The sequence below is a fragment of the Haliotis rubra genome, unplaced genomic scaffold (genome assembly GCF_003918875.1).
Source record: "Haliotis rubra isolate DU_JTF1 unplaced genomic scaffold, ASM391887v1 Scf135, whole genome shotgun sequence".
Classification (NCBI taxonomy): Eukaryota; Metazoa; Mollusca; class Gastropoda; order Lepetellida; family Haliotidae; genus Haliotis; species Haliotis rubra.
In genome coordinates, this window is record NW_025765281.1 from 988747 (window position 1) to 1001820 (window position 13074).

The window sequence follows — 13074 nt, forward strand, 5'->3', positions numbered from 1 at the left end:
TGATGGATTATGAACATGGGAAATCCAGTCTGACACTGGCTGGCGAGGATGACCAAATAACTGAAGTAACCATTAGTGCTGAATGGTACTCAGTTCTCCATGCTTGTCAAATAGGTTGACTGTGGCTCATGAGTGAGTTTAGTTTTACACTGCTTTTAGCAATATTCTGGCAACATCAAGGTGGGGGACACCAGAAATGACATGTGGCTCATGTATATAGTGGTGCTCCATGCTTGTCCAGTTTGTTGCATTTGTGTGGCAGCTGAAAGAGTATAATACCGGGTATGTTCATTCTGTCAAAACCAACAGCTACTGATTCACCTGCTTTACCATGGGACATCCATTTTCACATAGACTTCCTGAAGTGACCCAAAATACTGCTGATTGGTGACCCAGTGAAATATTGTAAATGTGAGTGTAGTCAACAATGTTCAGGTAAATTACAGTACAGGATTCCGCTTCAACATACATATAAATCTGTAAGTGGCGACTAGTAAAGTATGCTGAGAGGGCAAGTGGATTTCCCTCTGAACTACCATATGTTACCATGCACCTAATGATTACTCTGTGGAACATAATTTTTACAGACTAATATAAATACTAATAATTTTCCAACGGTAGTCTGAAAATAAAACAAAGCATGCCATACCTCCTCCACATGAGTTAGCTCTTGTGACATATGCATGTGGTGCTGACTCCCATTCTTCTCATGGCTTCCCAGAACAGTATAAAAGACAAGGCTGATATTAAAGCTTTGCTTTATTCCAATGATAATGTTTATATACAGACATGAGGGTGTAGAGGGGACACAAGATATGCAGTGGATGTATTGGAAGGCAGACCGACAGACTGGCAACTGAGGTATTGGCAACATAAAAGTTGAGATCATTGTGGAACAGTGGAACTAGAATGCATGCTCCAGCAAACAGCACGAACAGAAGGCAAGCACACATATTGTATTGACAAACTACCTCTTCCTGACACAGGGTTGAGCAAAAACTAGTCATTGCCACTTATTATGAAGATATACAGTATCATAAAAAGTTTGCATACTGAAATAAATAATATTACTGGAATTACAACATATTTGAGTAGACAGCAACTTGATGGTGTTCTACTGTTTGGGCCTCCATCAGAAAACCTGGCCTCGCTTGGAACATCATCTTCGGCTGTTCACGCCACCAACCTGAAAAAGTGGGGCTATGGAGGAAGTGTTCCTGCTTCACACTGCAATCACTACTTCACATTCCTCTCAACACAGCTGTAGGCCTACCTGTCATATATACCTCAGAACATTTTTCCTATGACCTACAAATGCTTTCAAACTACCCTACAAATGATTCCTCTGGCCAAGAAAGTAGGAGTTTTCAAGCCTGACCTTCCTATACTACAAAGTTTGATGTTCTTGTGTAATTCAGTCAGATAAATGTGCCGAATCACTGAGGTGTGTATTTATTTACCACTTCCCACAAAACATCAATACATGCTGTACAAATCAACAGGCCAGGGTAACTTAACCATAAGAATTTCATCCCATCTATACGTCCAATCCTAGCATTTCCTTCTTAAAACTACATTCAATGTCAAACTATATTTCAGTAACTGAAATAATAGGAAAAAGCTGTCTTCATAAAATAAGGTGGAGGTTTTGAAATAGGTAAGCAGGAACAAAATGTCATACTTGTATATGGTCCTTCTTTATCAAATCATACATACCCATTGTTTTGCATCACATCTTTCTCCAGGCTAAACAAAACTAAAGTAACATATCATGCCACCTTTTCAGGCACAAGTAGGCTAGTTCATCAATCTCATAAGTAGAGGTAAGTATGTTTTATACTGGTTTTGACACCTCTCCAGATCTGACAACCCCTCCAGAGATTGTCTCAGGAGAATCCAGACTGAAACAGACAGCAGAATACCAGTAACACAAAGGAAATTTTGGCTCTTATAACTCTAATAGATCCAGCTATAGTTTTTCACCTGGATTCAAAATTTCAATCTTTACAAAAGAAAACAAACAAAACAAATATTCCTCAGAAATGCAATGGTGTAGAAAATATCTACAACATGAAGGTGCAGATCCTTATTACATCACATGTACAGAGAATATAGAAGATAGATGCTGTTCATAGGAACTGGAGAGTTGCCAGATCTTCATGTAGAGAGGTATCATGTCAGACTAAAAGATAGGATTTTACTAGATAATCTAATAACTATTCTAAATTTAATATAAGGATTTTCATACATATAACATTATCTTTATAATGACATTGCAGTATTATGATAAAAATATAGGTATGTTTAACAGATTATATATTTTCTTATTGTCCGATACACGTACACAATTCTTCCATGCAATACATTACAAGTATTCAAGTTACACTGTCTCTAAGTTATCCCTGACTAGGCTGGAATGGCTTGTCCATGTGCCCTTATCAGCTGCTACATATCCATTATTGGGGTGATATCTTGGTGCCAACAAATCCTCCACTTTCAGGCTGACTTGTGTGATAGATGAATGTGATATGAACAGCAGACCTTAGAAGAACATATCACCTTTGGCAAACTGAGTATGTGATAAATATGAACCTTTGAATATATGTGACCACAGACAACTCAGGAAATTCTCGTTATGTCTAATTAACCTGTAAGCAATGGTAAAATTATTACAAGGAGGAACAATTTTCTGGTGGAATCATGCATGATAAAAATTAAACCGAAGTTTGATCAGTTTATATTGTCTTAAAATAATTTTAAAAATCCTTAGTCTTCATTCAACCTTGACAATGTTCTATATGTATTTTGCCACCTTCATTTTGTGATTACAGACCAAGAAACCAAGAAATTACACAGGTCGGGCCTTAAATAGAAAAATACTTGGTAAACCTTAAATAATCTGTATGCTAATCCATGTATGTTCTGGTTAAGATGTCTTTGGTAAGAGTGAGTGAGTGAGGGGGGCTCAACACCACTTCCATCAGTATTACAGTTATGATTGAGGGAAAAGTTTGAGCTGATGAAGGTTTCAGACCTTGACCACTCTGGTGAAACCCATGAGCTGATGAAGGTTTCAGACCTTGACCACTCTGGTGAAACCCATGAGCTGATGAAGGTTTCAGACCTTGACCACTCTGGTGAAACCCATGAGCTGATGAAGGTTTCAGACCTTGACCAAACCCATGAGCTGATGAAGGTTTCAGACCTTGACCACTCTGGTGAGCTGATGAAGGTTTCAGACCTTGACCACTCTGGTGAAACCCATGAGCTGATGAAGGTTTCAGACCTTGACCACTCTGGTGAAATCCATGAGCTGATGAAGGTTTCAGACCTTGACCACTCTGGTGAAACCCATGAGCAGAAGTATGGTGCTCAGAAACCAAAACAAGATGGTTGGAACAAACCAGGATTTGAACCAACTACCACAGGGTTCTGTTATGCCCACAACGAACTGCATTACCTTAGACGACTTGCTCACCTATGTCCTCTCTTTGGTAAGAAAGGAATCCATCTTATCGTAAAAACTTCATGACACATTTTAACGAGAATGTAGTTACATGGTGATGAGATGACAAACATGAGACCCAGTTGACCATTACAGTCATTACAAGTCCTAAGTAAATATTGTGAATGCCAGTTATGAACTTAGTGACATCAACATTAATTGGTATATGCTGGTAACATTATATCCTCTCCAATCAACATGACAATGAAAGGTGACTAGTTCATAGAAAGTAGTACACTTATTATTACCCTTTTCATATACCTCCACCCTAAGACTGTAGGAAAGATAACATACACAGAAAAACCATCCTAGGTGCCCAATATGTCAAAGTCCTTGTAAGACCCTAGCATGAATATAGGAGTAACAGAAATGCAATCATTGTTGAACATGAAACTCTCCCACCTGTTGTCTGCTGAGGCAATGTAGCCAAAATAGTTTCCACTACCTTACTACATGCAGTATTTCACTAAACCCTCAACACTGGCTAGAAATGGCAGGACAGATCAACAATAGTAATATGAAAAAATCAGATGCGCTCAACTTCTTTTAAATAGCATATTTGTAAAAATAATAAAGTTTGTTTTGGAAATGATATCTTGAAATGTATTTTGGGATCACTGAACCTTAATACATAGGATTATCAAGAAATTTTATGTTTGCAAAATTGCTTTTGTGTTCGAGTGTATGAAGTTTAATGACGATTGACCATGAATAGTTTACAATCTGTGGGTCTCTACTGCACTTGAGCTGTTGCTCTAGGTCAGTGTTTGAAAACAAATATCTGTCTCCAAATAAACTTCTTGGTCATATGAACTAAAAAGGAACCTGAACACAAATGATATTTGTTTTGTTTTTTAGAATCTAAATCTTATTAACAAGGTAATGTCTAACAGTTTTGGAATATGAAGTACTTACTGAATTTGAATGTTCTCGTTGAGAGATATGGGTTGGTGTTTAAGATGCTATTATTTGTTCATAAAGATTCCTATAACTCAACTGAAAGCAGTTGTAACATCACAACACACGGTTACCAGTATCATGTCCCTGTTCGGAACTCACCACAACCACAGCTCGGCCCAAACTGTGAACATGCAACACTTTTCACATCTCTGAGTCATCATCGCAAAAAATATATTTTTTGTACAAAGATTTCAGAAATCCACATCGTAAGAAAAACATTGGCCATTTAAAGTTGAATTTCAATCACCTGAAGACTGTAAGCTTCCATGCATAATATAATTGTCAACCAAGTTTGAAATAATCTCAATGAAATGGCAATTTAAAAACAATTTCTAAAAAACCTTCCTTTTTGTTTCGTTCATGACACTTGCATAGTTCCTTATTCACAATAGGATTGCTCTCTCTCTCTCGTTCTCTCTTTCTCTCTCTCCAGCCTACAACAGACTGCCAATATTTATGTACATTAAAACATATGCCATCCTAATTAACAAGTGAATACAGAAGTGATATTAAGATATAGAAATGAAGATAAATCTCACTGAGGTTTTATGTGGTTCACTTTACAGACATTGCTCAATGAAACTTCACAGCTGTATTTCTCATCTTCATTAAAGACACCACTAGTAAATTTTACAGTGCTTTCACTAGTCAAGAACAGCTTTTTTTGGCACAGTTGGTACAAAATATGTGGGTTAAAATATATTTGTTACTGGGTATTTCAAAAATCTACATTTCTGAAATGAGGAAATGATAACATTGCCGTTTTAAAACTTTTGATAATATTAATCATATATTTAACATATCATGCAATAACAGATTCTTCAACGTCTGTCTTGATGTACATAAAACCTTAATAAGATCAAGCAGTGAAAAACATCTGATCACAAGAAAAAGATCTCAGCTAGAGGAAAGGCTCATGCAAAGTAACAGAATCAAAATGTCTTCGTAAACCCTACATAACAGATGAACAATAAAACTCACAGATATGCTTTGAAAAATTGGATAAGTTAAAATCAATTGTTCATATAAAATGTACCAAATTAATTATTTGTTCATTGTCAAGTATCAGTACCACAATGATAAAACACAGGGACCATCCCTGCTCCATCTCAATAACTGCCAAACTTCCATCCGAGCAATCGTAACTCACGGACTTACAACAGTCAAAGCACTACGTTTGTGGGACAGACCCTGAGTAAGAATCTCAGCTAATACAACACAAATTGCACAGTTTGTTCTATACAACTCATGCCACAACAGATTCACAACAGTAATATGAAAGAATCGGGTGGTTCTTAATAGTTTTAGAAGTATGAATAGGTGGGCAGAACGAGGATGGAAGTCTGGTAGTTTCATCAATAACAGTATCATCATCCTAGAGAAGAAAACACTGCCTCACAACATAGCCTGTACAGACTGTTCATGGATTGTGCTTCCTGTATTTACAAGGACAAAACTCTAAAAACATCGGACTGACACATAATTCTTGAAAAGGTTCTATGAAACTCGGCCATTCCCTGTATAAACAAGGGTAACGAAGTGATGGCAAGCTATAGTCTAACTGTAATACTTGTCCCAGACAGAGATGTAATGGTTCCATGCCTCTCACAAAGTGTAGTCATTCAGGGGCTTCATAATGCTAATATATACATAGTTGTTTTGTGCAATAAGTTCCACTTGAATCATAAACATTTGGACAGAAAACTAGAATATCAGTAAACATGATACAGTCACCTAGGACAACTCAAACACCACAGTATCTTACCAATTAGCAATTCCTGTTCTCACAAAAATGTAAACTGTCAACAAGACTTGCTGTCTAGAAACATCACGTTTCAACATGATACATAATGTGATACAACATAGAGTATCATCATACATGCTGACAAATATACACCTGGATAATAGTCAAGCACCACTCTTGGGTAATCCATTATCCTGAACCTTCATGATCATTTGGAAATAACTGCCTGAATTTGATCTACTTTCAACGCAGTTGAAGGGGAGCCAAATAATTATTGATTATGAAATTATTATATAATAATATTACTAGATTTTCACTTTATGACTATGAGAAAAGAGAATGTCACTCTGTCCACAAACACAAAGTAATGTGCAGTGGTTGTAGTGAGCAGTGAGGACTGCCAAGTGTATATTTGTGATTAAGGACACCGAGATGGTCATACACAGTCTGTGATGCTTTTCAATTGAAATTCATTAAATTCTGTATGGTCCTTTTCATAATGAGGTCTCATATCAGTATTGATGTATCATGATACAAATCTGTAACCTTCCCTGATAGTAGCCTATATTCACACACACAGCATCTGGGACATGCTGCCAGGGACTGTATCTTCTTATGTTCATTCTACACCAGCACTATCAGGTGTATTATATTTCCTTTGTCTTATAATAAACACATGGAGCTCCTCGCCATCACACCTTTTCTGTGACTTAAATGACACAGTACTAAGAATAGCTATCCAGTCAAATTACTCTTTCCTTTCTTGAACTGAAAAGAGTGGTCACGTCTACAGAACCTGACTCTATTTTTGTATATTATCTTACATATGTGTGGAACACCTAGTAGCTTGAGGAGTTTCATGGTGTATAACAATTTAATCTGATTTTGATTAAGGTGAGAGAGCTGGTGACATGACTCCCAGGAAGCACATACAGTGAGGAATGTGTTCAGGGTACACATAAGGAATAGGAAACATAATACACTGGATAATTCCTGGTTGACACTACTGGCACTAGCAATCACAATCATCTCTAACAAAATACACTGACGAATCACACATGTCTCAGTGTAAATGTCAAGGCAACCTGAACTCCTGTACATCATGTCACTCATAGTTAATATTTCCTGCCTAAGATGACACTGTCAGCTCTCTTCCATGCAGTCTCTATCAATTCAAAACAATTTCCTTCTATATAAAATAATGTACAAAACTAAAGATCACATAGTTTGTTGACCATGTTTTGTAAGTAGATACAGACAGATCCTTACAGTTCTGTTGCCACAGCATTCGTTCCACTTTCTATTCTGGTGATTCACCTTTCAATATTTACACCCCAAATTATTAATTACCACTGTTCATAATCAAATACAGCTCACCTTAGAAGTCTTGATTCAGAAAGCAACAAGATTTAAGTTAATTGTGTACTCCTGTCATGCTAATATACATGTGAAATTTATTTGATATTTATGTATAAAAACATCTACAATCCGAGGAATTAAAATCTATAAAAAGGCTCAGTGAAATGTATCATGGGAGTTAAAGCTTTATCATAATGAACATTTCAGCTATAATCCCTTTCCTTTTCATTTTATGACATTCCATATCAAAATCTTGATTATGCCAATGATCTCAGTTTATTGTTTGCAATACTTACAAGCCTTCCCTGTGTTAAACATTCAAATATACAGCTAGTTTGTACACAAGTGTTTACATGTATACACAGACATATAGGACAAGGTACAAGGGTATTCAAGCACTGAACGACTTCCATCCACATTACCACAGTTAACTGCTGTCTGCTTGGGTTACATGAACATTTTTCTCCTTTCTTTCAATAAATAACAGCATTTTCACTTTTCTGTCTCACTTCACTGAATATATAGAATTTCAACTCAAATAATACATTCAACACAATTAACAATGAGAGCAATATCTTATTCTTTTCATAAAAAGTCTGCGTGAAAACTTTACCCTCAAATGACTCCATCATTCATACTTTGGCTACTGCTACAGTAGGAATCATCCAAGCTTTGGGGTTTGTGAAACAGGTCAAGGTTGAACTAAATATTTTCTAAATAATAGCATGTTTATCTAACCTTCATCTACTTCTTAAATACTTGTTTGTTTTCTGTTCAAACATTAGCACTTGTACGACTGAATTTATCACATCAACACTGACAATTCCATATATAAAAGGCAACTATCATATAAAATAGAGATTAAAACTACAACCAGACTACTATATTCTAAAATACAACGACACACATCATCTTCTACTATCCCAATAAAATGATTAACAGCATCTAAAACAGCCAGACACAAAGATTTAAAACTGGGGTTGAACCATAGCCTGAAAGTCAGAACTTAGAAATATTTATTGGACTAGTGGCCCTTCATCCCCCAAGAGTTCTCTTTTAATGCTATCACTACCTGGTTCTACTGACATTTCAGGAAAGGTCAACCCCTTATAAGTGTCATATACTTGGAACATGGTTAAAAGGATCAATTTCATAAACATCAATATGATTTATGTATCAAGAAAATTAGATTGTAAAAAAGAACACATTCAAATTGGGTGAAAACTATTAACTGATAACACAAAGATTCAAATTAATTATCATTTGGTAAAGGGATAATAGATCAGAAATACAGCATTAGCTTTGCGGAGACATAACTGCTGCTGTGTATTGTCACTTGGATGCTGTAAACTTCATCTCATCACCAACTCAGGCAGTGCCTTCTGCAAACAACTCAATCCAAGAACAATCCTGCATCAAACAGCAAACTCAACAGATCACTCCCAACAATATGAAAGCACACTAACCATCTCAAAAACTCCCTTGTAAAGTCAGTGTCAGTGGCACCTCTTGCACAACAATTCTAATCTGATGTGAAAGGCCAATATTACCATCAATGTACAATATCATTCTGCAGGCCGTAAACTCTCATTCTGGCAATATGACTGAAACAATCGCAGCCTTACAACTAGCTTACTGACCCCAAACCTAATTCGGCTTATTTTAAAACATAACAGTCTTTACATGTTCACAAGTCCTGCAATACTGATTGTGAATGGTTGTAGGACCGATATAATTATGAGGAATGGGATCCTTGTGTCAACAGGCTACACCAAGTCTGCTGGTAACGTCATGCAAGGTAATGATCTTCTCATAGCTTAACATCACCCAAATTGCTTTGCTAAGGCTGATAGCATAGCCATGAGAGTGACAAGCATCAGTTTGGTATTTTACTCATCAATAAAAAGCCCTCTCTTTTCTCACGACACTGTTGACAATAATCACATTCGTGTCAAACAATCTTAATTCAAATTGACTGTACTTAAGTAACCATCACACTGGCTGTTCCTTCCACTGGCAAAATGTTCAAAACAACTTCTGTAACTGTCTGGCTTCTGGACACTCCTTTCCTTTCTTGTCCAGCAAAGCTTCCAAACAAATATCATTTTCATATATATGTTGTTTCTCCTGCTCACTGTATCAATCCCAGCATCACACTGAGCAGATGTGAACACATCCCACCAGTCTCGCGACATGTCCAGTCAACATGTCCCCTGACTTCATCACACTGACATCAAGGTCTGACTGATGCACTTCACAGCTTCACTGTAATAGTCCAATACTTGTTTAACTGTCACATTCACATCGTGACTGGTACCCCTCCCTACATGAGGGGCCCGGGTGTGTCTCCACTGTGTCACACAGGGAACATCAATCCTCGGTGTGTCCTTTGTTCAAGCTATCAACTCCACGAGACACTGACCGGTACAGGCATCTGTGATATATGTTTGGTGCTCTCATATTCTGCTCACTGGGTACTATCTGATAAAATATGTAAGATGTTTGATGAAAGTATAGAGTTTGTGGAGTAGTTGCACTTGAAGACAGAAAGGATGGAATAAGGATGAAGGTCTGGCTGATCTAGCAATTACACCATCACTGATGGCAATACATCTTGGCTGATGAAAAATTCACAACGATGACTAGAAGTCAGAATAATTTGATTGTTGTCTTGTGTTAGTGAATTGAGTGTTTGGTAACATTTTCAATATCTGCATGTCAGTGAAAGACTCAATGCCCAGAAGGAATTTATAATTGCAATGACAACAAAAGTGACTGATAATGTCAGAGAGAGGCAGACTTCCTGTTACAGGCACACAGAGTGATGGAGCTCTTCTACCTATACTGTGGTAGCAACATCATGAACAGCGTCCCAGCAACGTAAGAAGCGAAGACATCAATACATTCATCAATATCAAATACCAGTATATAGTTCCATATGCTTCCTCTACTTGCTGAGGCAAACATTCATCTCACAAACTCTGGAATGGGAAACCCATTGTTGGTAATTATTGTAAAGTTTCATACATAACTTGGGTTATTGTACAGAAGAGAACAAGTCCTTGAGAATTGGGAAATACACTTAGGATGAAATATAACATGTTCATGAGTACCAAGATGACATGTCCCATAATCCTGTAATCTCAAAACGACATGTAAGAGTTATGTCCCCTGCCAGGTCAGAGGTCACATGTACTGTCCCCTCTCCTTGGCCTGCTGACATGGCAAGGCATGGCGACTCAGTTGTCTCTTGGTGTCCACTATAACAGAACCGATGCTGATATAAGTTTGGTTCTGAGACTTGTCCGTGAATATCTGGATGTAAGTCATGGTGTCATCAAGAAGCAGACAATGTCTCCCGGGCTGCAGAGGGTTTATACAAGGTGAGAGAGGCTATATGCTGGTTCTGCATTACCTGTGGAGAAATCATGACATGTTTACTCATTATTTCATCGACTCAGGAAATACAAGGACTAAATAACCATGAAAACTGTATTAAGTGAATGATAAACACATCACAGACAGTCAACTCTTGCTAATGAAATGATCCATCACCATATTACAGTCTTCTCATGTTATACATCAGGGCTAACCTACACTAACCCATTTCCACTTTTCTTGCAATCTTCAAATTACCTACCCTTGATTTACACTAACATTTTACTGACCAATCAAACATTGATGTCAGGGAATTTGATTAAAGAGGTAGCTCATATTACCTTGAAACCAAAGTGTCAGTCTAAATGTAAGTGAAGACATTTTTTCTATGAAAAAGATTTTTGACGGCTTTCTTTCGTGTAAGTCCATTTTTTCAATATGTGCCAATTAGATAATAATCAATGTGACCCTGGATATAGTGATAGTTTTCATTTCATCAAACAAAACTTTTGTTGGATCAATGACTTTGCCAGAACATCTAGTGTTTGATATCATCTGACATGCCATGCCATCAGTGTTTGATGACACATTGTCATCCTTAGGTTGCTGTGATGTATTGTAATCCAGAATCAAAGCAGTGTCAGTAATCATCAACATGAAAAGTGCTACATTATACATTGAAAACGGTAGCGCTAGAAAGAGAACAGGGTTACCTCCCTTTACGACTTTTTGTCATACTTTGAAACAAGACGTGTACACCGAGCGAGAGAATGCTCACCTCAAATATCATATCTTGTACGCCATAACAGAATGTTGAGCCGAATGGATTGCTGGTGTTGGTGGAGGAGGAACGGTTGAGGATGACAGGACGCTCGTCTGCCTTCAGCAGGGAGGACTGTACATCATTCCACTGAAACACAACACACATGCATCAAAAGCTGCTCTTCCTGTCAAATGACTGTTGGTTTGTGGTGTAACCATGCACACATCTGTAGACAGGCAATATGATGCCAGCCTGTACTAGTGGACCAGACAATCCAGTGATTATTATCATTAAGAAGAAGTCATGGTCATCAATATCCCCCTGCCCCACAGTTCCTGTTTTTTAACTCCACAACGACATTCATGTCCTGAAAACACATACCACATTTGGTTCCCTTCTATAGATAACGGTTTCTGAGAAAATCTATCCCCATTGGGGATACCGTGCACTAAGTCAATGGCCATAACTCTAACAAATTGTAACACAGTTTCCATTTTCGAACTCCATCAAGGCATACATGTCCTGAAAACACATGCCAAATTTGGTTTCCCTATTTATAATGGTTTCTGAGAAATATGTATCCACTATCTCAGACTGACTGACTGACTGAGTTTGGTTTTACGCCGCAATATTCCAGCAACATCACGGCCGGGGACACCAGAAATGGGCTTCACACATTGTGCCCATGTGGGGATTCGAACCCGGGTCTTCGCGTGACGAGCCAACGCTTTAACCATTAGGCTACCCCACCGCCCCCCATTATCTCAGACTGATGGAAGGATAGACGGAAGGACGGACGGAGCTCAAACCTATATCCCCCTCACTTCGTGGCGGGGGATAATAATGTCTCACTGTATGATGACATAAAAAAGTCAAACTACTGATGCTGATCACATGATTAATGGAGTAGACACAAGGCAACATGTTCTGCTTTAGATTAGAGATTTGTTGCATTAGAAATATATACTTAAGGTGTTACATTAACTTAATAGTGAAAGTAATTAGGACATGGAACTGCTGTAATCTCTTGCAAGAGGTGATGTAGTACCCTGGAATAGGCTGTGACAATGAAGTCACTGTCGTCCATGAGGCTGTGCTGCTGCTTCTCCCTGCTCACCATGACAGGCAGCTTGAACTCACAGCGACAGTACCTGTGGGAAGACAGGCGAGAGAGTGAGGAGAATGCTTCAAACCAAACTGCCACAACATCTGGGCATAAGACACAAGTAGTACGACTGTATTGCCTTGATTTAAACACTGCTGGTTTTCATGCAGGGAATTGTCCCCATGGGTAACCCCTCATAAATGCTGGGGGTAGAGAGTGTTTGAAAGTATAGATACAGTAGTATTTAATTCAGGAAATAT

At 37.9% G+C, this 13074-nt stretch overlaps 1 protein-coding gene across 3 annotated transcripts in view; it reads right to left on the reverse strand.

The window, feature by feature from the left end:
* Nucleotides 1–741: 741 nt before the first annotated feature.
* The window catches only part of LOC124267942 (phagosome assembly factor 1-like), a 50154-nt gene continuing 37821 nt past the window's right edge, over nt 742–13074 (reverse strand). For 2 of the 3 annotated variants that reach the window (XM_046702934.1, XM_046702936.1), the window contains 4 exons: nt 12758–12860; nt 11725–11856; nt 3242–10983; nt 742–3169 (listed from right to left, as the gene is read on the reverse strand). In XM_046702934.1, coding sequence (XP_046558890.1) covers nt 10906–10983; nt 11725–11856; nt 12758–12860 — 313 coding nt within the window. In that variant the 3' untranslated portion in view covers nt 742–3169; nt 3242–10905. The remainder of the gene's footprint in view (nt 3170–3241; nt 10984–11724; nt 11857–12757; nt 12861–13074) is intronic. The other variant, XM_046702935.1, reaches the window with a different exon arrangement.